This window comes from Silurus aristotelis (genome assembly GCF_946808225.1).
Source record: "Silurus aristotelis genome assembly, chromosome: 13".
Classification (NCBI taxonomy): Eukaryota; Metazoa; Chordata; class Actinopteri; order Siluriformes; family Siluridae; genus Silurus; species Silurus aristotelis.
The window spans coordinates 5,657,804-5,680,544 of NC_139586.1; the positions used below are offsets into that span (position 1 = coordinate 5,657,804).

Below are 22,741 nucleotides of genomic sequence, written 5' to 3' on the forward strand. Positions count from 1 at the left end.
CCAAAGTCTCAATATTTTGTGTGAGCACCATTGATATCTACCACTGTCTTAATCTTCCTGGGCATGGAATTCACCAGTTTCTGAAAAGAGGGCATCATGTTCTGCTTTAGAATGTCACAGTACATATTGGAATCCATGTTTTCCTCAATGAACTGCAGCTCCCCAGTACCAGAAGCACCCATACAGCTCCAGACCATGATGTTACCATCACCATGCCTAACTAAGGGCAAGACACAATTTTCTCGGTTCTCCTCACCAGGGGTCACCACACATGCTGGACAGCATCTGATCCAAACAAATGTATTTTCGACTCATCAGACCACAGGACATGGCTTCAGTAATTCATGCTCTTGGACATGTTGTCTTCAGCCAACTGTTTGTGGGCTTTCTTGAGAACCATCTTCAGAAGAGGCTTTCTCCTGGGATGACAGCCATGCAAACCGACATGTTGCAGTGTGCAGTGTATGGTCTGAACATTGACAAGGTGGACCTTCTGCCTCTGTAACTGGGTGGGACCTGTCTTGGAAAACCTTTGAATGACCTTTGCCTCTGTACTGTAACTTAGTTTCAGGGTGTTGCCGATCTTCTTATAGCCTAGGCTATAATAAATATGACGTTGCTTTTCATGGCTAAACGGCGTACAGCTGTTAACACTTTAGTGTAGCACCAGGGTTCTGAAGGAATGTTGTCTCGTTTTTACTGTGTACTGTGTACAACTGTGTATATTAGAAATTCCATAAAAGCCCTTGACTTGACTTGACTTGACTTATGGTGCACTTACTTTTGTTGCCAGCTATTTTGACATTAATAGCTATATGTTGAGTTATTTTCAGCGGACAGTAAATCTATACTGCTATACATCCTGTACATTTACTAAATAAAATATGCCAAAATATATCAAAGTTTTATTTCTATAGTATTGTCCCTTGAGAATATATACTAAAATGGTTGCTGAAATGTGAGGGGTGTTACACTGTACAGATGGCAGAGGACAATGGTGTAATGTTTAAATGCTAACAAAAATGGGAAGTTTTGCCAACAGTACAATTATTGCATGGTTATCTAGCTGTGTGTATTTGGACAGTAATTAGTCACATCAAAAGTGTAGCTCTGGGGACGATAGTTTTTATTTATTTAATTGTATGTTGGTGAAGACAAACACGACTATTTAAAAATGCATTTTACTCTAGTAATAAATTAACCGATTTGCTCTCATTTGCATTTGGTTTTCATTATTTTGTCTTTTTCTCCACTCTTTTTTACCCTTCTGCACTCTACACAATGCTTGATTGTTTTAACTGTTTAATTTTCAACTTTTCCGTCTACTTTTTTTTCCCCCGTCTCTGTTTTTCAGTTGCGCAGCTCCTTTAAACAGGCATTCACAAAGAAGAAGTCTCCCAAATCTGCCTCGTCCCATTCAGACATTGAGGAAATGAACGACTCGCTTCCTTCTTCTCCTAAACTCCCTCATAATAGATCCAGCAGCTCCACACCAATGCTCAGGAACTCCAACTCACTGTATGTTGGTGTGTGTGTGTGTGTGTGTGTGTGTGTGTGTGTGTGTGTGTGTGTGTGTGTGTGGAGTCCAACAACTTTTTTTCTCAGCACTACTGCACTACTGATTAATAATAAATGTTTTGCCTATACAGTGCTACTGTTTATGTTATGTATAATCAAAGATGTGTTTATTATTAATTGCAGGCTGCCAGAGGGTTTTGATGGAGAGGCGGAGACTGTAATGCAGCTTCGGAGTGAGTTGAGAGAGAAAGAAATGAAGTTAACGGACATCCGGTTAGAAGCACTGAGCTCTGCCCACCAACTTGATCAATTACGAGAGGCCATGAATAGGATGCAGGTAAAAATAAAATGAGTTCTACATTGGATTTGTCCTAAATCTGTTACTGTTCTTTGTAGTATTCCAAATAACAGAACAGATCAAAACGTATTTTTCTTTGCTTTTCTTTTTTTTTCTTTCATGTTTGAGTTTTATGTACAGAAGTGTTATTGTGACTCACTTTGTATGTATTTACCATTATGGTTAATACATACAAAGTGAGTCACAATAACACTTCTGCAGGCAATAAAAATGTATAACGAAAAACAAGAAGGTATTAATAACAAATGGTGTGTGTGACTTTGTGTGTGTATATGCGTGTGTGTGTGTGTGTGTTGGTATAGACTGAGATTGAGAAGCTGAAAGCGGAAAACGATCGTTTAAAGATGGAGAATCAGGCAAACGGTGGCCGAGCGTTAATCACCCCAAGTTCCAACACAACTTCAACAACAGAATTCGCACAACAAAATCTCCACAAGTCCACAAGCTTTGGTAAAAATTTTAGCAAGCTCTGTTTTAACTTTATCTGTTATTACCGGTAGATAATATTTATATATATATATATATATATATATATATATATATATATATATATATATATATATATATATATATATATATATATATATATAAGAAAGCAGCATATTGTAAATTGCTATGAGCGATTGTCATATTTACAGAAATTCTTTTTCACTATAGATATTCTGATGGATGATTCTGGAGGAGATGGCAGTTTTCATAAAGATGGCCAACAAGTAAAGATCATTGTCACGTTACGGGGGGAAGATGCTCCTAGGAGAGAGGTTTGCCTTTAATCTTATTCCATAAATAATTAAATAAGCTGTTTTCTTAAAATACACATAATCATAACTCTAACTTCAGTAAGTGGTAAAGACAGTATCCTGGTAGTATTAGGCTGTGACTTTGTTTACTAGTGGTGTGAGTTTATAATCCTAGAAATGTATAATAGTTATGCAGGCCAGAATGAGAACGACAACACTTGCTTCAATTCGGCACTTTTAGTCATTATAACCTTGATCTCTGAGAACCAGAATGCTAGGAAACAGTTTACACAGTATTAGGACATGCCTGAAGGAGCAATGTTTCCAAAACATAAACTGTAAGTACTGTTCACTTATCTGTATACATCTGTTAGAAATTTCATTTAGTCCAAAAAGTTTGGACAAACATTTAATTTGTTGTGTGATTTTGGACGTTTTGTGTGTTTTAGGATTGCAGAGCACGGGACTTCCTGATTGGCTGTATTGGAGTTAGCGGGAAAACCAAATGGGACGTTTTGGACGGAGTAGTAAAACGCCTATTTAAAGTAAAGCTTACATCACATGAGCTTTCCTATCCTTAATATTATGTTAACCTCATGCTAACACTGAGTTGGTTTAATGAAGTTTAAATGTTACTTGGTTAGATCATTCCAATTATTAAAATGGCCTGCCTTCAGTTCATATCATCTTTTGCTTTGATTTAAAGCTTTTAGAGATTTTGCGGTGTGTTCAGATTATCATCTTTAAAGATAAGGAGATCAAGCATGAAAATATCAAAGGTTAGAAAAAGCAGACCCAAATGCCATTGTATTTTTTGCTCCTTTGCTGTCAACCACAGTAAAATAAGACAATTAATATAATGTTGGGACTAATATAAGTTAGCAAATATTTAAATAAACATTAAATAAATAGTCAACTATATTGTGAATACAATTGTGAATGTGGATTTCATTATTAAATCTTCACAATGTACTTGTAAGTCAACTCCAAATACTTACAGCTGGGGCCAGATTTGGAGAGTCAGGGTTGCAAAGATTGCGAGGTTAAAATAAAAATCTAAATCTATGCTAGACAAAATGAATAATACAATTACAGATGTATAGATTTTAATTTTATTGTGTTGTGAGCTTGTTGAAGCTATTTTCCTCTTTAAAATCTAACAAAGCTGACCCTGATAAGCAAATCCAGATCAGTCATTCATTTTGTCATGTTGTGTAGGAATACATCAGACATGTAGATCCAGTCAGTCATCTGGGCCTGAGCTCTGACAGCGTGGAGGCATATCGGATTGGGGAGTTGATCAGGCCATGTCAAGCAGAAACACCAGAACTACTTCCCTGTGGATACTTAGTTGGAGAAAATAACACGATAAATATTTCACTGAAAGGTACGCAGAAACAAACATAGCCCCAACAGACACATCAACCCTCAAAAATAAAACTATTAGGAGCAGTTGGTTCTGCTGATATTTAAAAAAAATTGTGTGTGTGTGTGTGTGTGTGTGTGTGTGTGTGTGTGTGTGTGTGTGTGTGTGTGTGTTTATACAGGTGTGAGTTCCCAGTCAACTGACTCTCTTGTGTTTGACATGTTGATCCCGAAGCCTGTGCTGCAGCGCTATGTGTCACTGCTGCAGGAACATCGTCGTCTCATTCTGTCTGGTGTGTTGCATACTATCATTATTATTGCCACTGTATTATAAAATACCATACTAAAGTCAGCCAAAGCACACTGTATAATACTGTACTATACTATACAATTTTATACTGTACAAAACTATAGTTTTGTGACAATTATTATCAGACCAGTGACTGTGTAAGATTGACACACTACATCGTTTTCATTTCAGTGTATAATCTGTCCAAAATCTGTAATATTCAGTAATCTAGCTAAATAATTGTAAATTATCGTTTAAAATTGTTCATATTTTTAGAGACATATGAAATATGAATATAAAACATATGAAAAGCAACATATCTGATCCCTTTATACTGTATTTATTATCATTATAAAATACAGTTATATAGTGGAAATAAAAACAGCTTTAATTTGTCATGAAATGTAATTTTTTTTCCCTGCATGAGGCCATGACAGTCTTTATGTGTTATGCAACCAGTGCAACATTAACTGTTCTGCAGGTCCAAGTGGCACGGGAAAAACATACCTAGCACACCGTATGGCCGAGCACCTTACACTTCTGGAGAGACGCACTGATACACACACTGCCATTGCCACCTTCAATGTAGATCACAAGTCTAGCAAGGTAAGAACACAAGCGATTTCACAGGCCACGTTAAATACACATTTCTGTTTAATGAAGTTCAGTTTAAGTGAAACTCTAAAACTGCTCTGTGCAGTTCATTTCTTCTTCTCTCTTTCTATATACCATTTTCTGCCCATCTTTCTGTTTATATCCCACTCTCTTCCCTATCTCTCTGTGTAAATCCCACTCTCAAACACTGTGTAGGAGCTGCGTCAGTATTTGATGGCTGTAATGGAACAGTGCAGTGAGGATCAGCACGAAGCTCCTTTAGTCATCATACTGGACAACTTGCATCATATCAGCTCTTTGGGAGAGATATTCAATGGCCTGCTTACCCAAACTCGCCAGCACTGGTAAGAAACACACACACACAAACACACACAGATAGTGGTAAATGTGGAGTATAGTTATAGAATAGGTCAAAGCATAGAGTATTTTGCACACCTCATGCCACATTAACAGATTTTTCCTGCCCCATCTCTGTTTGTATTTGATCATTGATAACATAATCTATTCTGTCTGAATACAAACAGTATATTCTTAATTGCTTAAATCCCCAACATTCCTTATCGCCAACGTTAATCAAATGAGACAGAAAATAAGCAATCACAAAAGGAAATATAAAAAAACATGTACAATTTATAAAAGGTTCCGTTCAAAAAGATTTTTTCTCATAAAAGTTTATTTCATTACTACAGACAAGTGTCAGAATGGTTTTTAATATTTGTATATAATACATGCTAATTAGCTTCTGTGTCTGTTCTCCAGCCCATACATCATCGGCACCATGAGTCAGACCACATCTTCATCTCCCAATCTGCAGCTTCATCATAACTTCAGGTGACAAATCAGTGTGATTATACATATCTGAGACAGTGTGTATATCAGGGTGTGAGGATATATTTGTTATACATGTTGTGTGTTATTGATGACATGGTGCTGCTTTGTTCCTGTTTCTATATTATGATCATGAGTACTAATAGGACCTCAGTCTATGTCTTCGTAAGGAAGCATGAAAAAGTGTTTTTAACAGAGCCTCCAAAAGCACTACTGTAATTAAGGCCGGGTAACAGTGTCTGCTAAATGCCATAAATATGAATTACCAGTAGATGGCAGTGTAACAGTTCAATTCAATTTAATTCAATTCATTTTTATTTGTATAGCGCTTCAGATAATGAATATTGTCTCTAAGTATCTTTACATAATTAAAGCAGTTCTAAAAGAATGTATAAGTTTGTTTATTTTAATTGTAAATTTGTCCAGCTTCAGTTTAAGTTTAACAGTTTAATACCCATGTCATTCTTTTTTTATATATATATATATATATATATATATATATATATATATATATATATATATATATATATATATATATATATATATATTCAGTGGAACCCGGTTATGTCGATGTCCTTGGGGGACGCCAAAAAGCATCGAGATAACCGATGATCGAGATAAACACATCAATATGGCGGCAGTATATTAACGTGCTTGAAATTTCTTTATGTACATGATGTGCGTTAATAAATGAGAATGTGCATGCACGTGATTTTGAGGGGTTTCGACATAACCGATAAAAAAATGCTTAGAAAAAGCGAGAATTTGGCGGTTCCACTTCAAAAACGTCGACTTAATAGGGTTGTCGAGTTAACCGAGGTCGAGATAAGTGGGTTCCACTATATATATATATATATATAGTTGTGAAAAATTGCACATTTTACACTTTTAATTAAACTTCATTATTTAATGTATTGTTTTTTTTTTTTTTTTTTTTTTTTACTTATAATCATTATTATAATATAATAATTATTTTAATGATAATAATATTATAATATTATTAGTGTGCAGTTACATGAAATCAAGTGAAAGGGGCAAGATTTATTACAAACCAGTGAGTGTTATTAGTTCCACAAATGCACTTTATGCTCGCAGTTCCTAAGCCAGAAAGTCGTAGTGTTTGGTTTGGACAGTCATTTGGGGGCCTTATAATATTTGTGGACAAATGGCATTTGTGTATGTTTCTTAGACAAAGGTTTGTTTCATTTGCATGCCTCTTATGCTGAGAGTCACAACAGACCCACAAAAACAAAACAACAAAACATTAAGTACTCAAATGTTCTGCAGGTGGGTTTTGTGTGCAAATCACACAGAACCAGTAAAGGGCTTTCTGGGCCGTTTTCTGAGGAGGAAGCTTATTGAGACAGAAATCAGCAGCGGGACACGTAATCCAGCACTGGTGAAGATCACTGAGTGGATTCCTCGTGTTTGGCATCATCTCAACTGCTTCCTTGAGGCTCACAGCTCCTCAGATGTTACTATTGGTAAGAAAGTCTTCAGTGTGTTCTGCCGGTAAAATTCTTCCTTACTGAACTGTATAAATGTGTGTGTTTGTGTGTTTGCTGCAGGGCCACGTTTGTTCCTTTCATGTCCGATGGATGTAGATGGGTCACGCATTTGGTTTACAGACCTGTGGAATTACAGCATCATCCCATACATACTGGAAGCTGTCAGAGAGGGTTTACAGGTAATATTTATCTCAGATATTAGGACTCATTATTCTGTGTTTTCATAATTCTGTGTTTAATTCTCTTTCCCCCAACAGCTTTATGGACGCAGAGCTGCATGGGAGGATCCTGCTCGTTGGGTGATGGACACATTTCCATGGCGATCAAGCTCTCAGCATCCTGATTGGCCTGCTCTGCTAAAACTCCGTCCGGAGGATGTGGGTTTGGATGGAGGCTCCACCTTGAAAGAGGGTGCTAATAAACAGAACACCCTGAGCGACAGTGATGCTGATCCACTGGTGAGAAAGACGCACACACACACACACACACACACACACACACACAAAGACTTGCACACACAGTGACACAGATGCAGACAAATAAACACAGTGTGTTCCTCTCCCCTCTCTCAGATGAACATGCTGATGCGTCTGAAGGAGGCAGCAAACTGCTCCAGCACTCAGAGTTATGACAGCGACTCTAACAGTAATGGTCACCATGATGACATCCTTGACTCATCACTGGAGTCAACACTCTAATGCTTACTTTTATTTGCAAAGTTCCTTTGAATGTTTCCTCATGCCCAGGCAGCACTGATCAAGCTGCTGATGCAGAAACTGTACAATTCACAGTTCAACTTGCTGTGTGTCAAGTTACAAATTTAGATTGTAAAACCCAACAGAAGAAGAAAAAGAAGAAAAAAGAAACTGCACTACTTATTCCTCATATTCTAACCATCTGCTGTGAAGGATGTCATCTGACAAGATATTTTCCAGACTCTTTACCTCACTATAATCCACTTTTATCTAATATCTAATAATGATAATCCTAATAATAATAATTACAATAATAATAATGTTTTAAATCTTTAGTTAATATCTTCATTTAATAGTTTTGCTCATCCCTAAAATTTGTTTTAGAGAAATATCAAAACTGAACCTCTCTATTTTTTCTCCCATACTATGTTTTGTTGACAAGATGGTGCTATTGATTTTGTGCTCTTCGCTACTGTTAATGTCTGGACACACATGACATTGGCTCACATAAGTGTATTCTGATGCTGGCCGTCAATGTAAAGGCAACGGATTTTTCATTCTGGGAGACTTTCCGGAGGACAACGTGAATTTCTGTCCTTGTGTAATCATTTGCATGATCAGTACCTCACCAGCATGGAGGTTTTCCTTTTTTTGAAAAGTGAGATGTGTCTAGCGGACCTGACTTGCACTCAGTCACTGAAGAACACCCTTCTTCTTGACATTTTCATCCCTCATTTTGGTGCTCAATACCCAGTGCCTTACTGCATTTTGCAATGGGAGCCTGAGGGGCACTGTGTTCTTATCCAAAACTTTCCACTTCTCAAGCAAAAGGGCTTCACGCTGCTTGTCTAAGCAGCTCAGACTGGCTTTATTCATTTTAATAATTCATCATGTTACTTATAAAACGCAAATGAAAAATGAAAAACATTTGGCACAAAACCCTGTGAGACTTTGTTGGGTGCTTTGAAGGAGCTGCACAATGTTGGGTAAAATAGCGTGCGCTTATGGGCGTATTTATACCTCATCAGTTGTCCACAACTTTACTTTGGCCTTATCTTCCATGCTGTACCACTGTGAAGGGAAGTGACTTAAAGAGTCTGCATTGTGGGATCCTAAATGTTCTCTGGTTTTTCTAAAATTAAAGAGCTTACTATAGTTTGTAAACATTGTTAATGTTTAAAAATCTACTTCTTGCATTCTCTCTTCTTATGGATCTGTTTATGGAACCCAAACTGCAAAGAAAATTTTACATTTCATGTTTCTTCAATGTCAGAGCTCATATAATAAACTTATGCATAAATTTTACAGCAAGTTAGCCCCACCCATTCTTGTTGCAGCAGGTTAGCGCCATCAATTTATTTTATAGCAGCTTACCCCCATCCATTTAGCATACAGCAGGATAGTCCAACATACTTTTGGGGCCAAATTAGCCCCTACCATTCCCCTATTCCTATTCAGTTTATTTTATATAAGTTAGCCATGCTCAGTTGCACTGGAATCTGTAGCAGTATTTGAGGTTTTAGTGTGCAGGTAAACCTTGTACCTGTCTGGCATGAAACAAATAAGTTACACAAGTAGCTACATGAGCGTCTTTTGTTTTGAATATGAGTATGATGGTTTATCTTAAACATTACTATTCCTAATTATTCCCTATCAACACTGAGGCAGCTTTATCTAACTAAGTATGCACTGTAATCAAAGAGCTAACACAAGTTTTGTTAATCTGTTTGCTTCTTCAATAGCTAGTCTTGTCATGAACAGTAACATTTCTTTCACCTTTTTTAAAATTCTTTTTACAGCTTTTTACTAGCAGATGCCATTATTTTTTCCCTTTTTGTATCTCTTTATGCTGTTCTGAGAGACAAAGGAAGGAAGGGAAATTACCATGTTAAAATAAATTATGTTTTTTGTACATAAACCTACGGAAATATTATAAAGTGAACTTTCAGGGAAAAGATCAAATACAAAAATAGACTTTTAGGAATAGCTAATAAATGAAATGACAGAAGAAACAATTGTGGACATTTAACTGATAGTTAACACTTGATATCAGGAATTAATTATGGTTTTGTTTGAATTCCTCATGAATTTACTCCATGTTAATTTTGTTCAGTTTTTTTGTTAATAATCTCACCTACCTTCAGCCTCTTGATCCTATGCAACATCATTCACATTTGAAATAGAAGCCAAATATTGTATCAGCACTGCCAAGTGTGTTTTTGTGTGTGTGTGTGTGTGTGTGTGTGTGTGTGTGTGTGTGTGTGTGTGTGTGTGTGTGTGCGCATGTGTGCGCATGTGTGCGCATGTGTGTGTATTTATATAAATTTAGATTGTACAGTGTGTATATATTTTTGTGAATAATTCTCAAATTATGATGTGCCTACATTTTATAAAGTTGGATGTAAGTCAGTTCAAGCACAAACTCGGGACATGTTTTAACTCAATTGTCATTATTGAATGTTTATTTGCTGTGTACATGATCTGATTATAATTTTTTTTTAATCCTGTATTTGGATGAATAAAATGTACTTTATAACACATTATTGTTTATCTATTGATAATCAGGTTCTTGTTTACCTTTCTTATTAAGGCCCTTATTCCCTGATTGCGTTGTTTGGCCTGGCGACCAGCTCTGAGGAGAGTCACACTTCTTCAATTTAAGAATTTGGGAGGCCACTGTGGTCTTGGGAATCATTAAGTGTAGCAGTACTTTTTTGTAGCCTTCCCAAGATCTGTGCCTTGCAACAATCATGTCTCTGAGCTCTGCAGGCAGCTCCTTTGACCTCATGGCTTGTGGCTTTTGCATTGAAAAGCATTGTCAGCTGTGAGGCCTTCTATAGGTGTGTGGCTTTCCAAATCATGTCCAATCAATAAACTTTTCGTCAGGTAGAATCCAGTCAAGGTTTTTCAAGTGTTGTTTGTTAGGGTCTAAATACTTATTTACATATATTAAAGTTTTTTTATTTAAACTATTTTTTTTAATTTTGTTTTATTTTTTACATTTAAAAAAAATTTATTTGATTAACTCTTCTTCTTTTTTCCGCTTCTTCCATTAGGGGTCGCCACAGCCGATCACCCATCTACTACTCTGTCCTCTACATCTGCCTCTTTCAAACCAACTACCTGCATGTCTTCCCTCACCACATCCATAAACCTACTCCTTGGCCTTCCTCTTTTCCTCCTTCCTAGTGGCTCCATCCTCAGCATTCTCCTACCGATATACGCCATGTCCCTCCTCTGCACATGTCCAAACCATCTTAATCATGCCTCCCTGACCTTGTCTCCAAAAAGTCCTACATGCACTGTCCCTCTAATGCACTAGTCAAGGTCAAGTCAAGTCAAGTCAAGTCAAGTCAAGAGGCTTTTATTGTCATTTCTACTATACACAGTGGTACACAGTACACAGTAAAAATGAAACAACGCTTGCAGAACCCTGGTGCTACACTAAACAACATAGAGCTACAACACAACACAAAGTTACATAAACACAAGACAATGTCGAACAGTAAACCTACTGTATACTCCGAATATACAGTACTGTGCAAAGAGAACTATAAAAACTATAACCGAGTTAATATAAACAAACACAATGCAGTGCAAGAAACAGCAGTAGCAGCAGTTAAGAGGTGCAAAAAACAGCATGTAAACAGTGTAATACGGTCAAGTATAAATAATAATAAATAAATGATGGTGGAACAGATTGAGATGAGTAATGAGTGTGTGTTAAGTTCAGGTTGTACAGTTCGGTAACACACATTTGAGTGTGTGTGTGTGTGTGTGTGTGTGTGTGTGTGTGTGTGCGTGTGTGTGTGTGTGTGTTTGTTTGTTTGTGTGTGAGAGTTCGATTTCAGTTCTGTGTATTGAGACGCCTGATGGCTTGCGGGAAAAACCTGTTACACAGTCTGGATGTGACGGCCCGAATGCTTCGGAACCGCTTTCCTGATGGCAGGAGGGTGAAGAGTGTGTGTGAGAGAGGTGTGTGGGGTCCTCCACAATGCTGTTGGCTTTGCAGATGCAGCGTGTGGTGTAAATGTCCATGATAGAGGGGAGAGAGACTCCGATGATCTTCTCAACTGTCCTCAATATCCTTAAATCAAATAAAATCAAATTTTATTTGTCACATTCACATACAGAGTATGACATCGAGTGAAATGCTTTGTACGATTGTCCGGCACCGGTTCCTAGCTCTGGTCCAGCACCGCGTGCTGTAGATGTCCTGCAGGTTAGGGAGCTTGGTGTGGATGGTACGTTCAGCTGCCCGGACCACCCTCTGAAGGCTCGCCTGTCCTGCATGGTGCTGTTCCCGAACCAGGAAGTGATGCTTCCCATCAGGACGCTCTCAATAGTGCAGGTGTAGAAAGTCTTTAGCACCTGAGAGGGTAGTTTAAAGTCCCTTAAGCGTCTCAGATGGTACAGACGCTGCCGGGCCTTCTTCACCAGGGTGTTGGTAGGTGTTCACATCAGGGTCTTGTTCCACTGTAGGGTCTTGCAATCCGAGACGGTTTAGTTCCCAAACCAGGCAGTGCTCAGGATGCTCTCAATGGTCCCTCTGTAGAACATGGTCAGGATCGGGGGAGGAAGATGAGCTTTCCTCAGCCTTCTCAGGAAGTAGAGATGCTGCTGGGCTTTCTTGGTGATGGAGCTGGTGTTGAGTGAGCAGGTGAGGTTATCCATCAGATAAACACCAAGGAATTTGGTGCTCTTGACGATCTCCACTGAGAATCCATCGATGATCAGTGGAGAATGGCCGCTCTGTGCTCTCCTGAAGTCCACAACCATCTCTTTGGTTTTGTCAACGTTCAGAGACAGGTTCAGAGACAGGCTCCACACTAGGCTGTTAAAAGGTGCACCTTCTCTCTTTAAGCTGACTCATCATTCTTGCTGATGAGACCCACCACGGTCATGTCATCGGCAAACTTGACAATGTGGTTCGAGCTGTGCATTGCTACACAGTCGTAAATCAGCAGAGTGAACAGCAGTGGGCTGAGCACACAGGCTTGAGTGAGCAGGTGAGGTTATCCATCAGATAAACACCAAGGAATTTGGTGCTCTTGACGATCTCCACTGAAAATCCATCGATGATCAGTGGAGAATGGCCGCTCTGTGCTCTCCTGAAGTCCACAACCATCTCTTTGGTTTTGTCAACGTTCAGAGACAGGTTCAGAGACAGGCTCCACACTAGGCTGTTAAATGGTGCACCTTCTCTCTTTAAGCTGACTCATCATTCTTGCTGATGAGACCCACCACGGTCATGTCATCGGCAAACTTGACAATGTGGTTCGAGCTGTGCATTGCTACACAGTCGTATATCAGCAGAGTGAACAGCAGTGGGCTGAGCACACAGCCCTGAGGGGCCCCAGTGCTTTGTGTGGTGGTGCTGGAGATGCTGTTCCCGATCCGGACGGACTGAGGTCTCCCAGTCAGGAAATCCAGGATCCAGTTGCATCCAGGTGTTCAGGCCCGGTAAGCTCAACTTCTAAATCAGGTGCTGAGGGATGATTGTGTTGAATGCTGAGCTGAAGTCAATGAACAGCATTCGTACATATAAGTCCATGTTGTCCAGGTGCGTGAGGGCCAAATGGAGGGTTGTGGAAATTGGTTGATATGCAAACTGCATGGGGTCCAGAGAGGGTGGAAGCTGTGTATTAATGTGCCTCATGACGAGCCTCTTGTAGGAAACTTTATCACGATGGGTGTAAGTGCGACGGGACGATGGTCATTGAGGCAGGAAACAGTAGACTTTTTCGACAAGGGAACAATAGTTGTTGTCTTAAGGCACATAGGAACAACGTTGCTGCTCAGGGAGATGTTGAAGATGTCTGTAAAGACATCCGCTAGCTGTTCTCCACATTCCCTGAGCACTCTTCCAGGAATGTTGTCTGGTCCAGCAGACTTTCGTGGGTTAACGCATAGAGTTTTCCTCACTTCCGCTGTGGTTAGACAGAGCACCTGGTCACTGGGATGAGGGGTGGTCTTCCTTTCCTTCACGTTGTTCTGTACCTCAAACCGGGTATATAAGTCATTCAGCACATCTGGGATGGCGGTATCACGGTCACGAGCAGGTGATGTTGTCTTGTAGTTCGTGATCGCCTGGATGCTTTGCCTGGATCGCCTGGATGCTGGATGCGCGCTTCGCCTCTCTGATGGGCATGGGTCAGTTTAGCCCTTGCTGTTCTTAAGGCTGCTCTGAAGGCAGAGTCTCTTTGTTTTAGCAGCGTACGCTCTTTTGCAGTCATCCGCGGCTTCTGGTTGGAGCGTGTAGTCATGGTCTTTGAGATTGTCACGTCATTAACGCACTTGCTGATGTAGCTGGTCACTGTTGACGTGTACTCCTCCAAGTTGACAAAATTGCCGTGTTGGTTGCAGCCTCCCTAAACATGTCCCAGTCAGTGCACTCAAAACAGTCTTGAAGAGCAGAAGTGGCTCCTGCTGGCCAGGTTTTCACCTGTTTCAGAACCGGTTTAGAGCGTCTGACGAGCGGGCTGTATGCTGGAATTAGCATAACAGAGATGTGGTCTAAGTAGCCAAGATGGGGGCGGGGCTCCGCATGATACTAGGTTCTAATCATGTCCATCGTCGCCACTCCCAATTAAAATCTCAGCATCTTCAACTCTGACACTTCCAGCTCCACCTCCTTTTAGTCAAATGTTGGAAGCCATATCCTGTCCTCATACATATCCTGCACCACCATCACATAAATACTGTGCCACACCTGACTTACTCATACAATACCACAACTCCTCTCTCTGCACCCTGTCGTACACTTTCTCTAAATACACAAACATACAATGCAACTCCTTCTGACCTTCTCTAAACTTCTCCATCAACATTCTCAAATCAAATAATGCATCTGTGGTGCTCTTCCTCAGCATAAAACCATACTCATACTCATGCTCACAGATGGTCACCTCTTCTCTCAGCCTGGCTTCCACTACTTTTTCCCATAACGTCATTGTGTGACTTCACAAATCCTTTTCTCATCAAATCCTCTTCTCCTGCCTTAGTGTCCAACTTCACATACAGCTCCTTATAAGCCTTTTCCTTTCGACACATCCCTCTTTACCTACTGCCACATCTCCTTTAACTCCTGCCTACTTTTCTCATCTCTCTGCCGATCCCAATCCTGTTTCGCCACCCTCTTTCCTGCACTTCCTCATTCCACCACCACATCTCTTTTTCTTCCTTTCTATTTCCAGATGTCACACCAAGTACCTTCCTAGCTGTCTCCCCTATCACTTCTGAAGTAGTTTCCCAATCATCCAGCACCTCTTCACCACCACCGAGCCCCTGTCTGACCTCTTCTCTGAATTTTACACTACAGTCTTCCTCCTTCAGTTTCCACCATCTTATACTTCTTTCAGTCCTCACTCTCCTCCTCTTCACCTCCAAAACCATACTACAGACCATCATCCGATGCTGTCTAGCTAAACTGTCCTCTGCCAACACCTTACAGTCTCCAATCTCCTTCAGGTTGCATTTCCTATATAGAATATAGTCTACCTGTGTGCACCTTCCTCCACTCTTATTCGTCACCTTATGCTCCCCAGGCCTAGACCGATTCTGGTTCGTGATCCACATATTTGATTTGGCACATTTTACACTGGATGCCCTTTCTAACACAACCCTCCCGATTTATCCGGGCTTGTGAACAGCACTAAGAGTGCACTGGCAACTCTAATGACTGGGATTAAAAAGTAGCCATTACTACTACCTGTTTTAGTGTCATGCTGGAAACTGGATGTCAAGTCATATTAATATTATGGTTGTGAATTGATTCAAATATTTAATCACGATTAATCGCATGATTGTCATGAGTTAACTTGCGATTAATCGCAACTTAATCTCACATTTTTATTTGTTCTAAATGTACTTTAAATCAATATTTTTTTAATACTCTAAACATGGACAAATATTAATGCTTTATTTAAATGTATGTTTATTATTTGTGAAACCAAACTCAACACAGTGCATGAAGACAGAATAGTTTTGTTAATTTTTTAAAGTAAATATGGTATTTTAAATTACGTAAATTATCAGGACACCAAACGAAACCTTTGCTATGTTTCCACACGGATGGTTAATGAGGTGATACTGGAGAAACTGTACCTCTTCTAATTTTCATACATTACATTACATAATTGTAGAATATTTGTATTCTATTTGGATTGGTTTATTTAAAAGTAGACTTTTTAGTTATGTCTGTGAGGCAAGTATTCACTGAGATTCAGGTTGTTCTATTTATTTGTTTATAAAGAGAGATGACAAAGATGGAAGAGAGTGCCCCCTGTTTGTTTTCTTAAATCTACAAAAGCACAGTGATTTGTTGTTATGAGTGTGTACAAATAAATGAAGTTAATTTTAGCATTAAGAAGAAATAAATTAATAAAACAACTTCAGAGGATTAATTGTGTGCTTTATGGTGGATTTCGGTGCTGATTTGCGACTTAGCACATCAGTAAAACAAATATTTACTGATTAAAATAAATTTTCAGTGTAGTTTGTTCATTTATTTTTATATCTGAGTAAAGAAAGGACGTCGTAAATAAACGTATGTTGCACTGAAGCTATTTTATATGCAGCTGCATTAATCACACGTTAGTGCCATTAAAATTAATTTGCATTTTGACAGCTTTAATTAATATATTAATGCAAAACTAAATAAAAATGTTGTTACCTAATGAATGTATCCTGGCTGAACAACTACCGTATAAAACACAAGCAAAGAAAAGATGATGATCAGTAATCGGTTTATGGGCTGAAAACATTGTGCAATGAGAAGGATAAACTAGATTAAAACTTGAGTAACAAGTCTGATTTGAAAATATAAGAAGGAGAAAGTACAGATATTTGTGTAAAAATGTAATGAGTAAAAGTAAAAGGTTGTCTGAAAAATAAATAGTGAAGTGAAATACTAATAACAGAAATATCTACTTGAGTAAAGTACAAATACTTTGTTACTTCCCACCTCTGGCCCTGTAGTGTGGCCCTGGCACATCCTGTTTGGTGGCCAGATTTGATGGAAATCACAGGATTCTCCGGTAAAGTCTTCTTCACCGGAGAATCCAGCTTTGCTATTTAACATTTTGGATTCACGGTTTAAAAGTTTAGAGTCTGGGTTGTGCTTATTATTATGGTAGGATTAGAGTAAAAGGTATTATAGGGGGGTATGGGTAGGGTTAAGGTTTAGAGTCAGGGTGTTATGAGATGGTCAAGTTCAAGTCTCAGTCCCATCAATTTGGTCTGTTTTCCTTTGCTGCTCAATTCTGTCCTAAATTCTGTCCTAAATTCTGTCCCTTTGTATTAAAACATAAGCCCAAAATAGCAAATGTAAATTTAGGGAAAAAATGACAAACATTCTCCCCTATTTAGTAAGTGTTGCAAAAACATAGCTTTAAGTGTAGAGCCATTTCTGTGTTTTGTGTTATTTCACTCGTTCATAATCTCCAATGAGTGCTTTATGCTGATTAGGTCTTCTGTGAATCTGGAGAACATCAGACCTCAACAGCACTGAAGCACAAATAACACAGACAGAACTTTTTTTCTCCAGGATAAGTAATTCATTTTGTAATCTAGACCTATTTAATAATTGAACAGTGATCACAAAAAGATCTTAGTTTAATTTGACAATTTATTGACTTTTTTTTGTACAAAAAACATAAACATACAAATATGCATACACTGAGACACAACTGCATTCATATAAATTATAAACAAATCTACAGCTTTTAATAAAAAATATCTATATGCAATATAAGTGTATGTAACTCAACATTCTTGGTATAAAATATCCATACAAAAATATTTGTACAAAACTGTACAGTTCCAAAACCGCTGTGTAACACAGCAAGAAGGTTTAAGCGAGTGCTGATAACAAGATCCAACAAGCACACACATACTTTTTGATAAAGGTTATGAAACCATGATCTCATCCTCTGAGTCAGAAGAGTCCGAGTGTTTGCTCAATGGTGAAGACATGCTAAGGTGTGAGCACTCAGATTTTGGTGAAGGGCATGAATGTATAGTGTGTACACTTCTCAGTCCATCCACTTCATCCTCTTCCTCATGGTGTAATGGTTTATCCTGCACATCACTCAGGTCAGGGTGAGGGTTTGTCCTCGTTGGCAGCGTCTGTTCCCTGCAACCTCCGGATGACAACAGCTCACGCTCCTTGGAGTTCCTCCACTTCATCCTTCTGTTCTGAAACCAGATCTTCACCTGTACACCAAAAAATAAGAAAGATAAACTAACAATAATTCATGTTGTACATACACCCAATGGCCTCTTTAATAGGAACACCTATAGCCTTTTACATCCATTTTGCATTTATTTAATTAGCCAATCATGTAGCATCAGAACAATGCATAAAATAACATAAATACAGACCAAACACTTTATCTAATGTTCACATCACACATCAAAATAATGGACAAATGTGTCTTGGTGACATTTGTTTGGTTGTTGACAGGTTGGATTTAATATTATTAAAACTGTGTGGTATCTCCTGGTATATTTAAAACAACTGTCTCTAGAATTTACACATAAAATGGTGTAAAAAAAAAAAAACCACATCCAGTGCTGCAGTAAGTGAGGAGAGAAAGACCGTGTTGATGTCAGAGGGGAAAGATAAGGCAAAAAGCTTTATGAATAAAAGTACCTGAGAATCTTTAAGGCCCAGTTTGGTGGCGAGTTTTTTTCGGTCTGGTTTGCTGATGTACTTTTGTTTTTGGAACATTTTCTCCAGAGCTTTTCGCTGCACATCTGAGAACACAGCCCTGCGCAGCATTCCTCTTCTGGGCTTTCCTCTGGAGGCCAATGGCCATGAGAATGTTCCAGGAACTGGGACCACAGAAGACGACCCTGAACACCAATAATCAACAAGAGAGAAAGAAAAAAATTGATTATGATTAAATATTGAGTATCAAAAAATTTACCTTTCAACACATTCAGTTCAGTGTGTCAGAGAAAGAGAGCCTTATAAATTATTAACACACATTCGGACTAGCCAATCAACTACAAGCGTTATAATAATAATAATAAAAATAATAATAATAATAATAATAATAATAATAATAATAATAACAATAACAATAATAATAATAATAATAATAATAATAATAATTATTATTATTATTATTATTATTATTATTATTATTGTTGTTGTAATTATTATTATTATTATTATTATTATTATTATTATTATTATTATTATTATTATTATTGTAATTATTATTATATTCCAAAACCTTTCTATCTATTTTTCTTACTTACTCTCTCTATACATCTCTGAGCCCCCCCTGTCTGTCTTTCTTCTGGAGTGAGAAAGACACGCGGTAACTAATTACCACGTGAGATTTGCTCTGCGTATTCGTATGTTAAGCAGGAGCGCAATGAGCCACACACACACACACACGCACGCACGCACACACAGGGCGCAATAAAGCGTGAAACGGTAACTGTGTCTTAATGAAGTAGCGGAGAAAAGAGCCGCGCGCGCGGACACAAAAGCGCTGGAGACTAAACTACACTCTCCCACTAAAACATGAACGAGCCGCGGGAAAGCGCCCGGGCACCGGGGACGCGCCGGGACTGCGGTGACGCACCGGGCATCCGAGTGCTTCCATTTAACACGAGAAAGACTTGTGAAAAGAGACGCAGTTTATTATTCGTCCTCGAGAAAATCCTCAAAGGCCTTTTATTTCTCAGAGAGCATGTGAAGGGTTGAAGTGCGCTCTCCACCCTAATAACACTTCAACACACACACACACACACACACACACACACACACACACACACACACACACACACACACACACACACACACACACAAAATATACACCACCACAACAATAATAATAATAGTTATAATAATAATAGTTATAATAATAATAATAATAACCATCACCATCATCATTTCTTTATTCTAAAAAAACGCTTTTCTCTTTAATAACACGCTATAAACTACACGATTTTTTTTTCAACCTAAACCATTTTGAGCATAATGTTTCTCCCTGTCATTCATTGTTAATAAGTCAGAATGTTTTTTTAATGATTCAGTTTTCATCACGGTGAAAGAAAGTCCTCCTCCTCCTCCTCCTCCTCATCCTCATCATCATCATCATCATCATCATTATCATCATCATTTTATACGAGAGTAAAATGAAAATGAAATTGAATGAGAAATTCATTGCTATCAGTTAATTTCTCTCTGATTGCCAAAATATTTGTAAATGCTCAGTGTGATGAATATATTTTATATACTGTTAACACAAGAATACAAACAGTTAATGGTTATTTTATTTATATATGTAAAAAGAAAGTATTAGACCACAGCGCTGATAAATTCTCGAATTATTGATTGATGTGTAACTTTGAATAATAAAAAGTACTTTTACTTTCATGCATTTTATTTTTAATACAAGTACAATTATGTTCCAGCAACTGAATTTAGCTAATTGGATATTAAACTAATAAGATATTAGGAAATATTTTATGATCTGAATTGCTCTAAAATAATTAATCGTGCAATTATGCAAAACTTATACAATAACATTTTGTCTGTTACTCACCGGGGAAATAAGAAGAGCGAAGAAAAGGGTAGAAGGATCCATCAAAATACGGAACAGACAGGGCTTTGTGGTGAACTTCAGGAACAGGACGAGGAACTGAAACTTAAGACAAAAAAACAACATGAATCTCAATACAGTCATTCATCAATAACAAACAACAAACATTTATTACATTCCTTCTGCACAATTTCTTCCTTCTCAATGTCCAACAAAAAACACGTTTACGTTTACACATGAATGAATTGTTTACAGTGGTGCAGAATCCTTTTAACCTTGGGTTAATAATGTGTCAATTAAACCATATAAGTATCTTTTTTTTATACATATTTATATTATATTATATTTATATTTCACACGAAGCATCATCGGCTTAAAACGTGATAATGCATCAACCCTGTACTCAACACTGCACAACTCAACACTGCACAACTCAACACTGCACAACTCAACACTGCAAATCTATCATTGCACAACTCAACACTGCAGATGATGCTTCAACTTGTGATTTTTCTTTTTTGATTCACTGTTCATTTGAACACATCTAATAATGTAAACTTTAATAATATGATTTTTATTTTCGATGTACACCAGCAGTGGGATCAATAGCTTTATAATCAAAAAGTTGAAAAGTCTGTAGTGGAGAAATAAAAACTTTTTTTAGACTCCATGTGAATATCACAAAAATCTGAAAAAAAAAAAAAACAACAACATATAAATACACTAATAACTTACCTTTTTTGGGTGTGTGTGCCAAGATGGCATTAACACCGAATTTGAGGTGTGTCTGGTCTTTGCTCGAAGTTTTTGGAGAGGAAAGTCCAGCCACGGGACACTCTGATGGAATATTGTTGGAGGAAAGAGATGAAGAAGAAGCTGAAGCGCCGATTCGCAACAAATCCTCCACCAGAAAGCCGGAGCGAGCCCTAAACGCGGAGTGTGCGTGGAAAGTGGGCTGCGCGGTGGAATGAAACGCGGCCACGGGATGTACCAAGCTCGGGTACATGGCCACGAGACCCGGCATCATCGTCATCATGATGTATATTACACAACAGAGGACAGGATGCGTGACTGAGAGAGAGAGAGAGAGAGAGAGAGAGAGAGAGAGAGAGAGAGAGAGAGAGAGAGAATCAGTCCTTCTGGACGCAGTAATCAGTGTGCAGTGAGTTCAGCTACACTCCGCTCTTTCCCTTTTATACGCACTGAGAAGCTTCAGGGAGTGACACAGGCAACAAAAGGAGCGCACATAAAGAGAAGAAAAGGGGATGAAGTGAATGAAGAGCTCCAGTTGAGCCTCTTTCACACGAAAGGGACACACACACACACACACACGCACGAGAGAGCAGATTTATGACTGGATTAGACACATTAATTTTACACTCTCTTTACACCAGAGATTAAATTTTGGAGCAGAAGTTCATGCACACATTACTCTTTCATTTATCTTTACAGTGTTACTTTAACAACATCTAACATCCAAATGACTCCAACCGACACAACCCACAGCGTTCACGCGATTCCTGCAATTTCCATTAAACCAACACTTGTAGTGTTGAGAAGAAACTAACACTCTCTACAAATGCTTTGAAGTTATGTGTATATACCTAATTAATGAAAAGGTAAGGTGGGAATTGACAAGTTGCAGTGTTTATTTGTATCTGTGTTAATTCATCAGATGTGTATTTGGCATTTAATCCCAAAATACTGGGGACAATGAATAACTAGATAGATAGATAGATAGATAGATAGATAGATAGATAGATAGATAGATAGATAGATAGATAGATAGATAGACAGATAGACAGATAGATAGATAGATAGATAGATAGATAGATAGATAGATAGATAGATAGATAGAAAGATAGATAGATAGACAGATAGACAGATAGATAGATAGATAGATAGATAGATAGATAGATAGATAGATAGATATTATTATTATTATTATTATTATTATTATTATATAATAATAATAATAATAATAATAATTATTATTATTATTAGTAGTAGTAATATTTGTGACTTAGCAAACTGAAATCCTGTTTATATTAATGCCTGGATGAGGAGGTCATTTTCTTACAGTGCATACAAATATTTGCAAAATATTGACTCTGAATTATGTTGTAATGTTGTAACTGAATGTCTATGCAAGCAAAGAATGAAATAGTGCCGCTGTGCTGTGTAAATATATATAAAAAATCTCTGAGAATGCTTCTTGCCAATTGCAAAATCTGTAACATTAAACAAAAAATTCAAGTAATC

The 22,741-nt window shown here is 38.0% G+C and overlaps 2 protein-coding genes across 16 annotated transcripts in view; one reads left to right on the top strand and one right to left on the bottom strand.

The window, feature by feature from the left end:
* The window catches only part of nav2a (neuron navigator 2a), a 95,712-nt gene extending 85,256 nt beyond the window's left edge, over positions 1 to 10,456 (top strand). For all 15 annotated transcript variants that reach the window (XM_083558097.1, XM_083558105.1, XM_083558101.1 and 12 more), the window contains 14 exons: positions 1,355 to 1,518; positions 1,702 to 1,855; positions 2,179 to 2,326; positions 2,534 to 2,637; positions 3,066 to 3,161; positions 3,835 to 4,003; positions 4,164 to 4,274; positions 4,752 to 4,876; positions 5,081 to 5,229; positions 5,645 to 5,716; positions 7,001 to 7,197; positions 7,282 to 7,400; positions 7,479 to 7,679; positions 7,794 to 10,456. In XM_083558097.1, the coding sequence (XP_083414223.1) occupies positions 1,355 to 1,518; positions 1,702 to 1,855; positions 2,179 to 2,326; positions 2,534 to 2,637; positions 3,066 to 3,161; positions 3,835 to 4,003; positions 4,164 to 4,274; positions 4,752 to 4,876; positions 5,081 to 5,229; positions 5,645 to 5,716; positions 7,001 to 7,197; positions 7,282 to 7,400; positions 7,479 to 7,679; positions 7,794 to 7,919 (1,935 nt within the window). In that variant the 3' untranslated portion in view covers positions 7,920 to 10,456. The remainder of the gene's footprint in view (positions 1 to 1,354; positions 1,519 to 1,701; positions 1,856 to 2,178; positions 2,327 to 2,533; positions 2,638 to 3,065; positions 3,162 to 3,834; positions 4,004 to 4,163; positions 4,275 to 4,751; positions 4,877 to 5,080; positions 5,230 to 5,644; positions 5,717 to 7,000; positions 7,198 to 7,281; positions 7,401 to 7,478; positions 7,680 to 7,793) is intronic.
* Positions 10,457 to 17,574: 7,118 nt separating this feature from the next.
* Positions 17,575 to 21,606, bottom strand: dbx1a (developing brain homeobox 1a). Its single transcript, XM_083559641.1, has 4 exons — positions 21,215 to 21,606; positions 20,483 to 20,584; positions 18,571 to 18,773; positions 17,575 to 18,131 (listed from the first exon to the last, which is right to left on the bottom strand). Exons 1-4 carry the CDS (start codon positions 21,513 to 21,515, stop codon positions 17,826 to 17,828), a joined length of 912 nt encoding a protein of 303 aa, XP_083415767.1. The 5' UTR covers positions 21,516 to 21,606; the 3' UTR covers positions 17,575 to 17,825.
* Between the last annotated feature and the right edge of the window lie 1,135 nt (positions 21,607 to 22,741).

Coding starts and splice junctions, on each gene's coding strand:
- dbx1a (XM_083559641.1), bottom strand. CDS start 21,515: ATGATGACGATGATGCCGGGTCTCGTGGCCATGTACCCGAGCTTGGTA. Junction 20,585..21,214: donor GGCACACACACCCAAAAAAG/GTAAGTTATTAG, acceptor TTTTGTCTTAAG/TTTCAGTTCCTCGTCCTGTT. Junction 18,774..20,482: donor TCGCTCTTCTTATTTCCCCG/GTGAGTAACAGA, acceptor ATTGGTGTTCAG/GGTCGTCTTCTGTGGTCCCA.